This window comes from Antechinus flavipes, chromosome 6 (genome assembly GCF_016432865.1).
Source record: "Antechinus flavipes isolate AdamAnt ecotype Samford, QLD, Australia chromosome 6, AdamAnt_v2, whole genome shotgun sequence".
In the NCBI taxonomy this organism is placed as follows: Eukaryota; Metazoa; Chordata; class Mammalia; order Dasyuromorphia; family Dasyuridae; genus Antechinus; species Antechinus flavipes.
Window position 1 is genome coordinate 81,765,704 of NC_067403.1, and position 17,662 is coordinate 81,783,365.

The following is a 17,662-nucleotide window of genomic DNA, read 5'->3' on the forward strand; positions in this document are numbered from 1 at the left end:
ATGGGGGATAAAAATAAAAAAAAATCCAAAAAAATGAAATAATCCCTACTCAAAGCACTCACATTCTAAAGGAAGAGACAAAAATACGTTGGAAAAATACATATTGCACAAACATAAAGTGAATAAATGCAAATGTGCACAAAAATAAATGAAGATAATTTGGGAGAAGGGAGACTAGAAGTTGCAAATTCAGGAAAGGCTTCATGGACAACATGGTGTCTGAGTCAGTCGCTTTGTCACTAGTTAGTCAATGAGCATTTATTGAGTCCCCAGTGAGGGTTATAATAGCAGCACCATAAGAGATAAAGGAGTATATACAAAAATGTTATAAAGATAAAAGCAACAGAACTGACAACTGATTGTACATGGAGAGAAAGAAAAGCGGGGAGGAAGAGAGAGAGAAAAAGACAGAGATAGAGAGACAAAGACAGACAGAAAGAGAGACAGAGACAGACAGACAGAGATAGAGACAGAGACAGACAGAAACAGACAGAGACAGAGACAGAGACAGAGAGGCAGAGGCAGAGAGACAGACAGAGACACACAGAGAGGCAGAGACAGATAGAGACAGACAGATAGAAGGAGAGAGACAGACAGAAAAAGAGAGAGAGAGAAGAGAAGGAGGAGGAGGAGGAAGAAGGAAGGAAGGAAAAAAAGGAAAAGAGGGAGGAAGGGAAGGATAGAGGGAGGGAGGGAGGGAGGGAAAGAGAGAGAGAATTTAAAGATGGCACCTAGGTCATGAACATGAGTGCCTGAGAAAATAGTGATTCACTGGACTATTAGATACATGTTAGGAAGCGTGGAGGGTTTAGGAGAAAAAAATGCCTGAGCTGCATCTTAAAGGAAGAGTCACCTAGTGAGAAAGAGGTAAGGACATTGTAGGCATGTGGGACAGCCAGTATAAGGACTTGGAGGTGGGAGACGGCATGTTCTGTGTGAGGAACAGAGAAGTCAGTTTGGATGGGTTGTAGAGTATAAGAAGGAAGTAATAGTGAGGCTAGAAAGGTTGGGTTTTTTTGCTTTTAGGGACTTAAAATTAAATTACATTTTATGCTAGAAGTAATAGAAAGCTGCTGAAATTGATTGGGTAGAAAAATCACATGATCAAGTCTATATTTTAGGAAAATTACAGTAAGGAAGATGGACTGGAATAGGCAGAGACTTGAGGCAGAGAGGCCAATTGGGAGGCTGTTGTAATAGGAAAAAGGTATCGAATGAGGGCTTAAATTAATATGGTAGTTGTGTGATTGGAGAGAAAGGGTCAGATGGGAGAGATGTAGTAGAGATAGAAATGTCTAGCTCTGGCAATGGATTAGATCTATGTATGGGGGTGAGAGTTCAGTATGAAGCCAAGGTTATAAATCTTAAGAGACTGAAAAGATGTTTTTGCTATTTTTGAAATAAATGAAGAAGTTTGGGAAAGGAGAGGGTTTAAGCTTTTGCTTAATGAGCTCAGTTTGGGATATGTACAGATTAAGATGTCTCTGCCCCATTCAGTTTAGAAATATCCATTAACATATTAGACAGGAGTGTAGAGTATAGAGCCAGAGAGGCTGGTTCTATAGATCTGAGAGTCATCTGCATACAAATGATGTTAAACCTTTGGGATGTGTGTGTGTGTGTGTGTGTGTGTGTGTGTGTGTGTGTGTGTGAGAGAGAGAGAGAGAGAGAGAGAGAGAGAGAGAGAGAGAGAGAGAGAGAAGAAAAGGTCTAGGACAAAACCTTGGTAATATCCAGTTGAAACAAAGATATTATGCTACTTATTATTCTACTTTTAAACATTATGATATTAAAGGCATATGGTTAGCAAAATCATAGAAAGAAAATTATAGAACAATTTCATTTGTAAATATGGATACAAAATGCTAAATACCAGCTAGGAGACTACAATAATATATTACAAAGATTATACAGTGAAATGAGCAGAACCAAGAGAATGTTGTACACAGTAACAGCCATATTGTTCTAAGAACAACTTTGAATAACTGTCATTTTGAATATTATAAAAATTCAAAACAACTATAAAGAATCTATGAAGAAAGTAGCTATTTACATCTAGAGAAAGAACTAATAATTAAAAACATGTGTAGTATGGTCTGATATATATGTATATGTTTTGTGTGTGTGTGTGTGTGTGTGTGTGTGTCTAATGGTAGCCATCTCTACAGAGGAAAGGAGAAAAAAAGTACATAGTGGACAACAAAAGAAAACTGAAAAGGAAGAACAGAAAAGCAGAGTTATCTTTGAAAAACAACATATAGTATTTATTACATAGTAACAGTAAACAGTATAAAATGGAAATTCATGATTTTATATTGAATCCTCTTTTTATGTTGTTTTACGTACATGGAAATGTCTTTTTTTTGTATTTTTGTATGATTGTTATGTCCAACTGAAATATCTCTTTTCACATCAGTCACACATAAACATAAAGAACAGCTGATAATACTTTTTTATTAAAAGAAATTTATATATATTTGAAGAGGGGAATTAATTCTCTTCTCTTTTAACTTTCTCTCTTTCCAGTGAAATTTTTCAACTTTCTTTTCTTACAGGAACAAAGTTTTATGTGACTGCCTGCCCAATGTCTTTGCTTATTGCTATTTTCTTTCTTTCTTTTCATTTTCTTCATGTTGTTTCATAACTGGAAAAAAATCAAACTACACTATTCTAATACATGGCAGGATCTCCTGACCTATATACTCATGGTCATCTGCAAATCCCACAGACTACAATCAATAATGTCCATTTTTTCACCCCTCATAAAAATGATATGTTGATTATTAATTTAATTTGAGCCGTAACTACACTCAAATCTTCTTATCTTAGATCTTTGTTTGCTAAAACTATGCCTGGCTGCTTCCTTCCCACTGTAATTGTGGTGATGTACTGTTGCTTTGTTCTGTCTATACCACTTTGCACCTACCTTTAATTGAATTACATTCTGCTTTTGTAAACTCCAGCCTTTCATTTTCCAAGGTCACTTAAAAAAAAAAAAAAAAACTTTTTCTGCTCTCTTCCACTACATGAGCTATTTGGCTGACTTACCATTATTTGGATATTTGATAAACATATCCAATTCCTCTGGCTAAGTCATCAATAAGGGGTATTGACTAGAACTAGTCCCAGGACTAATTCTATTTGTTCATGGGACTCTACTTGATAGATGTACTTCCTGGTCCACAGCACAACATTTCTTACCCTTGAGGGGATAGTCCATCTTCCCTACCACTGTCAAATGAGACTACCAAAGTCACTGATGTCAACATGCCTCTGTCTCCCCTCTACTCCCACCACCTCCAAAACCTAGAGAGGTTTCCTCCCACTAAACTTGAAGCTGAACTCAAAGCCAGCCCTTCAACAAGTATCCACCTTCTCAAATTTTTGCAAGTATTATTATTTTCATGTTATAGATTAAGGAAACAAATTCAGAAAGGTTAAGTGATTCATTACACAGTAACAATAAACAGTATAAAATGGAAATTCATGATTTTATATTGAATCTTCTTTTTATGTTGTGCTATGTACATGGAAATGTGCTTTTTTTGTATTTTTGTATTTAATTTCAAAATGAATAAAAAAAATTTAAAAGGTGTATGATTGTTATATCCAACCAGAATATCTCCTTTCATTTATCTTTTCATCTTTTCATCAGTTATCCATAAACATAAAGAACAGCTGATAATACTATTTTTATTTTTTTAAAAAACCTTTAGATAAAACATAAATTTTACCTACAAGACAAGCACAAAAATGTTTTACTTAAAAAACAAAACATTTACAGTAAAGGGGAACAAAGGAAGGAGACTCAAATAGGAAATAATATATATACTAAAAAGGGGTGTAGAAATCTAACTCCACCAGGAAAATGGAGGGGAATAGAATGTAGAAAAGGGGAGAGGGTGATAAAAGAGAGGACAGATTGAGGGAGGGAGTGGTCAGTGGCAAAACACTTTTGAGAAGGGGGTAGGTGAAAGAAGAGAGAATAAATGGGGTGGGGGAATTCAATTAGCAATAGTAATTGTAAAAAAAAAAGTTGAAGCAAGTTTTTCTGAGGAGATATTATTATTCTCTGGGAAATGATGGACAGAACGTTTTCAAGGAAAAAAATCTGGAACATCCTCCATGAACAAAGTGAAATGTACTGTATATAAAGTAATAGCAATGTTCTGGGATGACTAGCTATAAATGAGTATCATTCTTAGTAGTACAATCATCCACAACTACCCTGAAGGACTTAAGATAAAAAAAAAATCTTATCCAATACCCAAAGAAGGAACTAATTGAGTCCCAATACAGATTGAAGCATTCTTTCTTTTTCTGTCTCTCACTTTATTTTTAACTTAATTTTTCTTGAGGGTTTTTATTTGCATTAGGATGCGAAATCTATGTTTTCTTTCACAACTTGACCTTTATAGAAATGTTTTGAATAACTTCACATATGGTTTTTTAATTGGGGTGGGGATTAAAAAAAAGAGAGCCTAGAACTCAAAAATCTTTAAAACAAATGTAAAAAAATTTGTTTTGAATGTAATTGATTAAAAATCAATTAATTAATTAATTGAAAAAATAACCAAAATAACATTATTAACATTAGATGACTTGTCCAGGGTTACAAAACTAGCATGTAAGGGAGGATTTGAACTCAGCTCTTCCTGACTGCAGCCTGGCTTGCTATCCACTGCACCACTAGCAGATTCTGAAAGAATTGCACAGTGCTAAGTATGTATAGTTGAGAAATATCTAAAGTACAATGAAGACCATTCAGTATGCACAGATTTAAAGCTCTAAGAAATTCTTTCCAGGTACTTACATTCTTCCTTTAGTCCTTGCAAGGTTTCTTTATCAGCTCATAGTCGTTGATATAACAGATAATTTATTCTTATTCTACCCACAAGTCCCAAGTCTAGATATCACCTTTTAACAGATTCTGAAAGAATATAGTTTTTTCTTATCTGGTACCAGGCATTCACCCTTTCTACCTCCCAGTCCAAAGAACATTGAGTTCATAACCACCTCTTCTCATGTCATTAACTCTTTCCTTGGTTACTTTCTGCTCTAGAAATTGTCTTAATCTCTTTTCTTCTGCCTCTAATACAATTCCTACTCTCATTAAAGAAATTTGTATCTTCAATTCAACCATTCTGGAGAGCAACTAGGAATTATGCCCGAGGAGCTATCAAACTGTGCATACATTTTGACCCAGCAGTGTTTCTAGTGGGCTTATAGACCGAAGAGATCTTAAAGGAGGGAAAGGGACCCACATGTGCAAAAATATTTGTGGCAGCCCTATTCGTAGTGGCTAGAAACTGGAAACTGAGTGGATGTCCATCGGTTGGAAACTGGCTGAATGATGTTAGGGAATATTGTTCCATAAGAAATGATCAGCAGGATGATTTCAGAGAAGCTGGAGATACTTACATGAACTGATGCTAAGTGAAGTGAGCAGAACCAGAAGAACATTGTACATGGCAATAACAGGACTATACGATGATCAATTCTGATGGAATTGTTATGGCTCTTGTTAACAATGAGGTGATTCAGACCATTTCCAATGGTCTTGTGATGAAAAAAAGCCATCTGCACCCAGGGAGAGAACTGTGGGAACTCAATGTGGACCACAACATAGCATTTTCACTCTTTTTATTATTGTTGTTTGTTTCCATTTTGTTTTCTTTATCATTTTTTTTCCTTTTTGATCTCATTTTTCTTGTGCAGTATATTCATGGAAATGTGTATAGAAGAATTTCACATGTTTGACATATATTGGATCTTTGTTTTGGGGTTGGGAAAGGAAGGGGAAAAATAGAACACAGGGTTTTGTAGGAGTGAATGTTGAAAATTATGTATATATTTTGAAAATTAAAAGTTATAATTTAAAAACAAGAAATGTGGTTATTCTTAATCCCATTTTAGGTAATCACAGAAGACCCTTTATTTCCTCTCCACTTAGAAGCTGTCAGCTTGGCTCCCTATCTCTATCCTTCATACTGATTTTAGTTAACACTATCCTTGAAGGCTTTATCTTCTGCCTCCCATTTTATTATTATCCCTTCATGTGTTCATTCTAGATTCTTTGCTGCTTCACAATGATAATCCTTAAATAGAAGATGGGAAGTGAACCAAATAAGTCTCTTCCTTTACCCACACTCAACATCACTTTCTTTTATAATATCTCCTTCCAGGGATTCACAAAGCATCTAAAGGTAAGCTCCTCCTTTCTCCATCTTACTCAGGAAATCATCAAATTATTTTAGTAAATTTTCCAAACAATAATTAAGAGCCTTACATTTACTATTTTAACAAAGACATTTATGACCCATTATCTGAAGGGTTGTCACTAAATTCACAAATCTCTTTGTTTTTTTGAAGAGGTCAAGTTAAGAGTGGAAGAAAATGATGAGGATGGAACAATATTTGCAACAACTATCCACCAAAATAATCTTTTTACTTCAGTTAAATAAAATTGATGGCTAGCTTTTCTATTAATTCTGACCTATTCTGATCTCATCTTTTCATTCCTACCATTTTTTCTGAATCTTCTTCCCCTCTCTCAGTCTCTTCACATCACTTTCCTTAATTCCTAGTTTAAATTGTGTCTTCCTTTTCTTCGTAAACCCTCTATGATAACCTCTCTTGTTCATATGTTTTTGAGAGAGAGAGAGAGAGAGAGAGAGAGAGAGGAGAGAGAGAGAGAGAGAGAGAGAGAGAGAGAGAGAAACAGAGAAGGTGGAGGAGGAGAAGAGGAGGAAGGGGGGAAAGAAGGAGGGAGGGAATGAGAAAAAAGTGAGAGAGAAAGATCTTGCTGCTTTAGAGAATCCAAAAAACTTCAGGTTTAAATAGTCTCCACCCTTGTGAGAGAACTTGTGATTATAAGCAAATTATTTACATGAGAGCACATAGGAGGTGTAAGGGTAGAGAAGAAAGATGAGATTCTGCATTTCAAAGACAAGAAAAAGAATTTCTATGAAGGAGGGGAAGAATAAAGTAAAAAAAAAAAAAAGTGCACAGCAGAGATCAAAAGAATTACCTACAAGGAAGCAAAGAAAAAATGGACACTCATGAATATAATTTCTTTTATTATATATCCTTTCTTGAACTGTTAATTTATTGTTATGTATTTTGAATCTTCCCTGATGAATACTTGATAATATTCTGTTTTGTTTGTTTTCCTTTTCTGTTTTTCTTTTTTCTATTCACTTTTTTCTAATTAAAGAAAAGAAAAAGAGACCTAGTATAGGGATGAGAAAGGAGATTAAAACTTCACTTCCCATCTACTCCCTCACCAGTTTGGAGACACAGAACTAAGCTATGGAGCAATTAACAAAATTCCTGATATGCCCTCCCCCAATCCCCCCCCCCCATTGCTTCAATAACCTACTTCATCTTGGTCAGGGCTATAGTGTAACTTGGCTGTTCTCCCTGGATATCCCTTCACTAGATGCTCCTGTCCCCACCTCTTTTTAATCCAGAAACCCAGAACAAATTAACTAGGCATGTTAACCTAATCACCAGCCCTATAATTTCAAAACCAAATTATCCCTTCCTAACCCCCTGCAAATGTGCCTTCTTCCCCTATTAGCATATAAGTTACTTGAGAGTTAAAAACTATCTTTCATTTCTATTTGTAATCCAACATTTAGGCAAGTGTTTAGCCCATAATAATAAAAGTACTTAGTAAGTATCTTCTCATTCCATTGTTTATAGGCAAACATAATTTTTACCATAATATCTTGTACTTATTTCATGAGCTCCTAAAATCATAGATTTCTTGTTGCAGGGGATCTGAAAGATCAGCTGGTCCAATTCAATTTAGAGGTGAAATATCTAAGACTCAGGGAGGAGATTAGAGGACCACAAGATGACTCAGTGGATAGAGGCTGCATCTGGAAGTAGGAAAGCCTGAGTTCAAATCCAGCTTCACTCACCAGCTATGAGTACTTTAGTAAATAATTTAACCTCTGCTTGCCTTAATCTATTGGAGAAGGAAAGGCAAACCACTCCAGTATCTTTGTCAAGAAAACCTATGTATAGTATTGCAACTACAAATGTAGAATGGAAAAGGTCAAATACTTAATGAATTCATCTTGTTTCATCCCTGTGATCAATCTGAATGATGCATAAGGGTAAATATATCCTTTTTACCCAATGTACTCAGAGTAGCTGGTAAATTAGGATTCTGACAGCCAATCACAAAATCCTCCCTAATCTCATGATAGGAATTTGATTGCCTGAGATTCCATTGCATAGCTTATCACAGAAATTTTATTTCTACACAGAATCACAAGAATCATGAAAAGCACATTTCCAAGATAGTTGAAACCTTTAGTAAGACTTACCCCATCCTGAGCTTTCACTAACAAATCATAGCTGGCTGGATCTCGTTCCCTGTCAATATCTTGAGACACACAGATGTGGCCAGAATGTGGGTCAATCTGGAATGCTTGAGATTTTTCAGAGCTATGGAATCCATCGTAAAGAAAGTATTCAATATGGCCATACCGACCTGTGTCAGCATCGGATGCTTTTACCTGCAAAAGAAATCAGAAATTGAATATAGGATGGCCAAATATATTCTTTTTACTGATAATAGATTATCTGCTAATTTTTGCTCTCAAAGAGGAAAAATTTAGTTTCTACAATCCCTCCAAATAGCAGTATTCCAATGCTTTCTATTCTCGTGATTTGATACAAGCAACTAGGTGAGTGCTGGCAAATAAAGTAAATATTAAGAACTTGACCCCATCCCACAGTAAATGAAAGAAGTCTATCTAGGTCAGAGAGTTTTTTATATACTCAACAAGCTCAAAAAACATTTATAAAATACCTATGTTCTGAAATAGCTATGTTGTTGTCAAAGTAGAATCAAGTAATATACAGACCCTCTCTATAAATCATTCATAATCTAGTTGTAGTGATAAAGAAGGCACACAAATAAGCATGATACAAAGTAAAAAGAAGGAATGAAATGTCTATTAAGTGCTTACTGTATTTTTATATCCTCAGACATTTAGCACAGTGCCTGGCAAAAAATAAATTCTTAACAAAAGGTGACTGACAAAGGTGGCGCTGTCTGCTGGGGATAAAAAAACAAAATAAAAAAAGAGTCTTGGAAGCTTCCGATCCAAAAGGGAAGAAAACACATACAAAGTAGAGATGGTTATTTAGTTAGGAAAATCCCAGGGATGGTATGGGCTCTGACAAAGCAAAAGGATAGAAAAGCTTAGAGGCAGGAAAGATTGCTTCCATCTGAACCATAAAAAGCTTTGGTTTAAGGGTGGTGTTTTAAGCTGAGCCTTAAAGGATACACAGAATATCAAAAAAGCAAAAAAACCCCAAAAAACCAAAAAAAAAGCAGAGAGGATATTCCAACATTCCAGAATTAAGGAAGACAGAATAGATCCAGGAAAGAGGGCTGGAATATGTTTAGGGAATGGCAGATAAGTAGCCAAGTTGGGTTAGAGCCCAGGGTACATAAAATGAAGCAGCGTGAGATTACTATGGAAAGGTAGTTTGGAACCAGGTTGTAGAAGGAATTAAAAGCTAGGCCAAGAAATTTGGCCTTTATTCAATAATCAATGGGGAACTATCAAAAGCTTTGAAGAGTGGAGAGAGAATAATAATGGCCTATCTCTCTACAGTGCTTTAAAGTTTCTATAATGTTTTAAGGCTTGCTTGCACTTTTTATGTGTGTATACATATGAAACATATATTTCATTTATACTTTTAACATTGTAAATAATAATTTCCATTTTTATAGAATTTTAAAGTTTATAAAGAACTTTAGAAGTATTAATCCATTTGATCCTCTCAATCACTCTGAGGTGCTATTATGATCTCCTATTTAAAGATGAAAAACTGAGATTCAGAGACCTTAATAACTTGCCCACGAGGAGCACATACCTGATATAGTTTGGGAATCCAGATTTACTTGGCTTCAAGACAAGCACTCTATCCACTGCATCATACTGCCTCTTTGTGTAAGAGAACCATTGAAATTGTTGCTATTGTTATTATTAACCTCCTTATTTAAGAATTTGATTCACCAATGGACTAAGTAACTTTTTATAAAAACAATTGTTGAAATTAGTGTTGTTATTATCATGATTATTATTTCCTCCATCTTTAAAAAGACAACCATCAAAGAGGTTGTTTGTTTATGATTCCACCCAGGTCAGCTGTGGGATTTGAACCCAGGTGGCCCAACTGACAATTTAACCATATGCTTCCCATTTTATACTGTACTTATCTCCAAGCCAATCTCCAAACTTCTCTGGAAAGAGGAGTGGTCCTTTTTACTAAATAATAAACATTCTCACATCTGTTCAACCTACAACATGAACTCCATTATCCAAACCCCATTCCCCATTCTCCCCACTCAATTTCTTATTCTCAACCCCTTTAACCTTCTAACTTTCAAAGTTCTAGACAAATGCCATCCAGTCCTTCTATTGTGTCCACCAGAATTTCTGTTCCATAAACAACAAATTTCCCTTCATGCTGAATCTTTCATCTCCCATTCTTTCCATCTACTAGTGATTACTGAAACCTGTTTCCCCTGATGACACAGACTTGCTGGGCCCTTCAGAATTAACTGTATTTTTACTCATTCCTTTTGACTCACTGGTAAGTAGGATTTAGAATAGGCTTTACTCCTTATCACCAATTCCAAATTCTCACCTTACTTCTATCACTCAATTACTTCTCTTCCTTTGAAATAAGTATAATCCACATCTACCACCCAAGCAAAATCCTGGTAACTGTTGTCTCCAGACATCAGGTTACCCTCCTTCCTTCATCAATGAGTTCAGTACAGGGTTCTCAATTTTTCTCTCCATCCCAACTACTACCTTCATACTAGAGAATTCAGTTTCTATACCGATTCTTCCTTAAACACCTTAATTGTTCAATTTCTTAATCTATTTAATTCATATAACTACTGATCTGCCCTATTCCTAGTCACACAAAAAGATGGTCATAGCCTTGATCTTACCCAAAACCCACCTTCCATGTTCAACAGTTCTGATTATACTCCGTTGGCTTTTTAACTCTCCCTCTGCCTTTCCTTACCAACCCATCTCTGTCTGTAGCATCATTACCTCCAATCCCTTGACCCCTCGATTCTCTCTCCTTTTTGGTAAACTATTTCAATTCTATACTGTCCTCTTTTCTTGAATCCCTAGTTGTCTTATCATTTCAGCAATTGCTCCCTGTCAAGCAGCAGAGCCTTGGATTACTCCCCCCATTTATCACCTTTACTCCTACAAGCTTGTTATTGAACAAAGATGGAGAAAATCACATAACTATTCTAAATGGGTCCACAAAATACAGATTTATGTTACATAATCTCAACTGGGATTTTACTGCTGCTATGCAAGCCTACTATTTTCTCCTTGTTAATTCACTAGCCCACTCTTCATAGTAACTCTTCTAAATCTTTTGTTTCCATCCCTCCCAAACTTCCCAGTTCCTCTCTCTTTCTCCAGTCTCTCAGTTGAGAACCTTGCCTCATATAAAAGAAATTGAGATCCATTTGCCATGAACTCTCTCTTCTCCCCACTCCCTTATTTTGTATCACTAATATGCCTTCTTACCACCATTTCGTTTTTTAACTCCTGTCTCATATGATAAAGTGACCTTATTCCTCACCAAGGCTGATCCCTCTGTCTGTTCAAATAATCTCATTCCATCTGTCTTCTCAAACAGATTGCCTCTTCTGCCATCCCTATTCTTTCATTTACTTTCAATTCCTCCCTCTCTAGTGACTTATTTCTACTACCTATAAATATACCCTTCACTCCCCTATTCTAAAAAAAAAAAACTCATTTGATCCATAAAAAACTATCATTTTATTTCTCTCCTGTCTTTTATAGCTAAAAATCCTCAAAAAGGTTGAATACAATAGTCATCTCCACTTTGCTCTCCTCTCTTTTCACCCTTTTTCTTTTTAACCCTTTACAATCCAGCTTCTAACTTTATCATTCCCCTGAAACAACTCCTCCAAAGTTAGCAATAATCTCTTGACTGTCAAACCAATGACCTTTTCTCAATTTTCATTCTCCTCATCCTCTCTGTTGCCTTTGACACTTCCAATCATGGTAGTTTCCTTGCTACTTTCTCTTCTCTAGGTTTTTGGGACATGACTTTCTCTTGGTTCTTCTTCTACCTATCTGATCACTCCTTCTTACCCTCTTTATACTACAGATCATACTCTCCAATGGAAACTGCTCCACATGGTTCTGTCCTGAGCATTCTCTTCTCCCTGTATGTTATATCACTTAGTGATTGCATCAACTGCTATATTATCTAATTACCATCTCTATGCTGACCCAGGACTCATTCTCAATTTTTCACTGTCTTTCCCCACTGCCTTCTTATGGTCAAGCACTCCCAATTTCACCTTTTTAAGGCCTCTTCCACTTCACACATGTGATCTTTTGATCTCTTTTCTTTGCCACAAGGTCTTTCAATGGAAAAAAAAAATGTGATTAAATAGGCATGTAAGCCCATTAACCAGGTAGTAGCATGCAAAAACACGAAAGTTACAGAGCTTGAGATTTTGAATGGATAATTCATCCAGTTTGACTAAAGTGGAAAATACCCAAGAAATGGTATGTCAGCTAGGAAGGGCAGGATATAATCATATAGTCAGATTCAGGGCAGATTCAATGCCAGACTTAGCAATACACATTTTATTTGATAGATGCAAGGATACCATTGAGGTACTTTGAACAGAGGAGTGACATGTATAAAGTTCAGCTTGCTTTGTGAAATATGAATTGGAAAGGGAAGAGATTAAAGCAGGAATACAAACTAGGAGATTATTTCTATACTCCAGACAAGTGATGATAGATGACAGTAGCAAAAGTGGTAGTGGGATGAAGGAGAAAATAGCTGTAGAAGAAACATGAAAAAGTTGCATTTGCCAGAATTGAGAGACAGGGAGGTAAGGGCATAGAAAAAGTGAAAAAGAAAAGTGATTGGACTACATGTCTTACATAGTCATAAGGAAAGCATCTGGTATACTTTAAAGTGCTCCATAAATGTGACTTATTATTTTTAAAGATACTACAAATCTAAAAGAAAACATTTACTTCAATCCCATGGTGATGCAATCTTTTAATATTCTTTGATGAAGAATCTTATTAAAGGATCTTCTTAAGTGCATTACATCTTTATCCCTCTCAGAGAAAACTAGGATATTAGGAAGGCATTTTTTTTATAAACCATGGTGCCTTTCTTCCTTACATCAGCAATTAAGCATACCTAAAAAGTTATCCATTTGTGAATTTATAATCCTAAAGGATCTATGTTTGGTCCATGCTACTTAACATTTTAACATTGACATGAGTAAGAGGCACAAGAAATGAGCATGAAAACAATTCTGATATGTCACTTCACACTTAACAAATTGTCAGATTATTAAAAAGGATGGGAAAAGTGAGTGTTGGAGAGCTCATGGGAAAATTGACACACTAATTCAGTGCTAAAAGATCTGAGAATCAGTCTGAAATTTCTAGGAAACAAGTTGAAATTATGTGGGGGAGAAAAGTTACTAAAATCATTCATTTATTTTGATTCATTCCGTAAATCTACCATTGAGTCAGTGATTGAAATAAAAGTGTTATATATCCCAAAATATTACAGCAAAAATCGGGAATCAATTAATATGCCCAATGATTAGAGAATACTTAGAGAATGCTGAGAAAATTCTGGAATTTAAGTGTAATAGAATACGATTGTGCTATAAAGAACAATGTTGTATGGAAAATGCAAAAAAGAAAAAAAAACAGGAAGATTTGTATGACTGAATGAAGAACAACATAAAATAGAACCAAAAGAAAATATACAGTAACTAAAATAATGTAAATACACACAACAATAAAAGATAATAAAATTCAAACCAAACATAATGGATGATGTTTGCCTCATCTTACTAGAAATACATATCTTTCCTCACTGTTGACCAACAATAATCTACAAAAATGGAAAGGTAAATATATCATTAGGTATAATAGTTTTGTTGAACTCTTTTTTAAAAAAAGAAAAAGAAAAAAAGGAAGTTAGAGAGGGAATGCAAAAAAAAATTGTTAAACAGAATGAGTTGAACCAGGTAAAGAACAGAGAAAAGTAAACTAAAATGTTATGAACCTGGGAAATTGAGTAATTTAATCCTGTTTGCCTCTGAGCAGAAGGAAATGTCAAATTGCTCTCCAAAAAAGAAAACAAAAAACAAAAAAGTCGTACATGACTAATTGACCAAAAATGGTAAAAACCTTTGGTTGCAAAATATCAACATTCTAAGAGCAAGGTAGTGGACATATGGTTAGAAAACTATGCAATAAAGATCTGGGGGGTTTAGTGAACTGAAAGTTTATTATAAGAGAATAATGCATCATAAGATAAAGATGATCAGACCTTAAGCAAAGCCTGAAGTCAGTAGAACTTAAGCACAGCACCAAAAGAGAATAGTGATAATTCTCCTTCACGTTCCAGGGTATTTTATTTTATTAAGGACATTAGCAAGTATGAGTTTATCTAGTGTGACCAAGATTGCAAGGATCTTGGATATCAAGTCATGCAAACATTCAGGAGATGGAATTGAAAATGTTTTTTTCTGAAGTCCTGAAGACTTACAGATATAAGTTCTGTCTTCAAGTATTTGAAAGGTTGTTGTGTGGACTATTCAGAACAGCAGAATCATGAATAATATAACATCAAATTAAAGCCAGATTTATCATTTTTAATTGCTAGTATGAGAGGAAGAAATAATATGGGTACAGCCTTGAATCTTGATATATTTTAACCCTGAATAATCAATAAAGTTTTTATGTCACAATCAATATTTCAATATGGAAATGTATTATTATTGATTTATCAATAGCTTATATCATTAATTTTGATAAACTATAACTGTACTCATCTTGTTTTATATTTGTATTGTAGACCTGGAAAAAGTCTACAGAGTACAGAGCAATTCACAGTATTGACCCTATATATTAAATAATTAGGAAATTTAGAAAAATTTGAGGGGTGATGGAAAAGTCAGAAGACATCTTGTGATAGGAATATGAAAGCCCTAGACATAGATTGCTGTTGTTCAGTCATTTTCAGTCATGTCTGACTCTTTATGGCTCTATTTGGGGTTCCTTGGCACAGACACTAGAGTGGTTTTCCATTTCCTTCCCCAGATCATTTTACAGATAAGGAAACTGAGGCAGAAGTTTGGCCAGAATCACCCAGCTAGTGTCTGAATCTGGATTTTAACTTAGGCACATTAATCTGCCTGACTCCAGGACTATCACTCTGTCCACTGTACCACTTAGCTAGCCTTTAGACATAGATATTATAGGCCAATTGGGCTAATACCCATTAATACCATTGTAAACATGATGCTGACATTTGTTTAAACTAAATTCTTTATTGTCTTAAGAGATCATATGTTTGAATTCTACAAGTATGTATGAATTGCACACATTTCATGCATGGTCCTAGTGTTTTTACTGAAGTTTTTTTTGCTCATAATTATCCTTCACCAAGCTTTATTGTGCCTAAAATCTACAATTTTGTTAGTAAAGAAACACTCTCCATCAAAACAAATCACAACTCTTTTATAACATAGATGACAGTCTTTAGGAGTGACTGTGGAAAAAGCAAAATCCCCAAAGATTCAACAACCTGCACTTACCTTGAAGATCAGCCTCTGCAAACTCAGTCAATTCCTCAGAAATCAATCACAATATTATTATAGTTGTATGACAATGAGGAAACTTAGAAGTCATCTAATAAAATCCCAAAATGAGGAACTGAGATCCAGAGAAGCAAGACCTGCCTAAAACTATACAAATAGTAATTAGAAAAATTGAAATTGGAACTTTTCCAATGTTCCCAATTTTCTTCACGCCATGCTTCCTGCTCCCAGACTATCATCCTCATCATCCCCCTCCACTGGAATTTTGATCTCTGTTCTTGAGAAGATAGACTTAATGGGTGAGTTTTCCCTTTATCTTTCTTGGAACTAGGACTCAATACTACTTCCCTACCATATGAACGTCATGCCATCCTAGATGGCCCTCTAGCTCCCCTTGTATGTTTTCTTTTGTGCCATTAAAAATGTTAAGTTCCTTGAGATCAGTGAATGTCTTAGTTTTTGTGCCTATCTCTCCAGGGCTTATAACTTGTGTTTACCACATGACTAGCACTTAATAAATGCTGTCAATGCATCCATTCACTCATTCATCCATCCATTCATCTATCTCAGATTCCACACAAACACTCATTCCATTGAACCATGTCTGGGCTTTGGTGAAACTCTTATAAATTTTATGCTGCGCTAGTTGGTGGTGGTGGTGATGGTAGTGGTGATGGTCATGGTGGTCCTTGTCCTTTTTGCTTGAAAAGAATCAAAATTACATCTTGATATCAACTGGCTGTGTGTGATTAGTCATATGAGCTCAGAAGGCACACTCCAGATCAGGCACAAATAATCCATATGACCATTTGGGGGAGAAATATTTCCAAATTTGTGCTTCCCACACTTCTTTTGATCTACTACAATTCTGCTTTGCTGTAGAACACAACACATCATATTGGATGATCCAGTGCTGGATTTCATGCTCTACTAGTAAAACCTTTTAGAATGCATGGTTTCATTGTCCACTCCCCATAGTGTTCTCACACACTACACTGAGTATCAATCAATCTATAAGCATTTATCATGTATTTATGACATACTCAGCATTATGATAAGCCTCCAGTATTCAACCAAAGACAAAAACACAAAAACAATGCCTGCCCTCAAGGAGCTTACATTCTAATAGAATAGAACTCTAGTGGAATTCAAAACATAATAACAAATAAGTCCCTAATGAATCACTTTGTAATGCTGAATACTTTTATTTAGAATATAGATAAAAATCATAAAGGATGAAGAGCCATGGTGGGTAGGGGGTTTAAGATCTACTACACTCTAAAAGAAATATCCACACAGATGTGGCAATGGATTAATTGAAGCACTCAGATGAGCATAGCTAATATTTATATTGTACTTACTGAGTGCTAGGCACTAGGTTAGGAATCTTGCAGTTATTACATCATTTAATCCTCACAATAACCCTTGTATAGGTACTATTATTATCCTGATTTAATAGATGAGGTAATTGAGATTAACAGAGGTTAAACAACTTGGGTCACACAGTTAATAAATAAGACTTGAACTTAAGTTTTCTTGACTTCATCCATGATATTCTATTTTCTACGTCACCTATTACCATTTACTTTCCGAATTGTGGGCCTTTTGTTTGGCATTATTTGTCCAAACTAATAGATGATTTAAGAAGTTCATACGCTGAATCTTCTAGAAGTCTGCCCATGTGAAGAAAAACTTTGACTTCCTTGATTCCTGTAAGCTATATGCTAGAGTTACCTCTTACCAGTTTGAGAAAGTTGATTTTTAAGTTTTTAGTAATAGAAATTAGCCAAACTAAGAATTATAGTTTCATTTATTATTTTGTTTACACTACTGAAAATAGTTTTCTTAGCTAGATGCTCTAGGAAAACAGGCCAGCTGGATCTGGCCCTTGTCATTTGACCCTTGAGCTATAATTTAGTAATCCTTTTAGTCTAGACTTAAGAAAATAATGGAGAAAAAATTTATAATGCA

The 17,662-nt window shown here is 35.2% G+C and overlaps 1 protein-coding gene across 1 annotated transcript in view; it reads right to left on the bottom strand.

Annotated features, from left to right (window-relative positions):
* Nucleotides 1-17,662, bottom strand: part of DCHS2 (dachsous cadherin-related 2) — a 329,685-nt gene that overhangs the window by 169,165 nt on the left and 142,858 nt on the right. Inside the window, exon 2 of the mRNA XM_051963913.1 lies at nucleotides 8,340-8,531. Within this exon, the coding sequence (XP_051819873.1) occupies nucleotides 8,340-8,531 (192 nt within the window). The remainder of the gene's footprint in view (nucleotides 1-8,339; nucleotides 8,532-17,662) is intronic.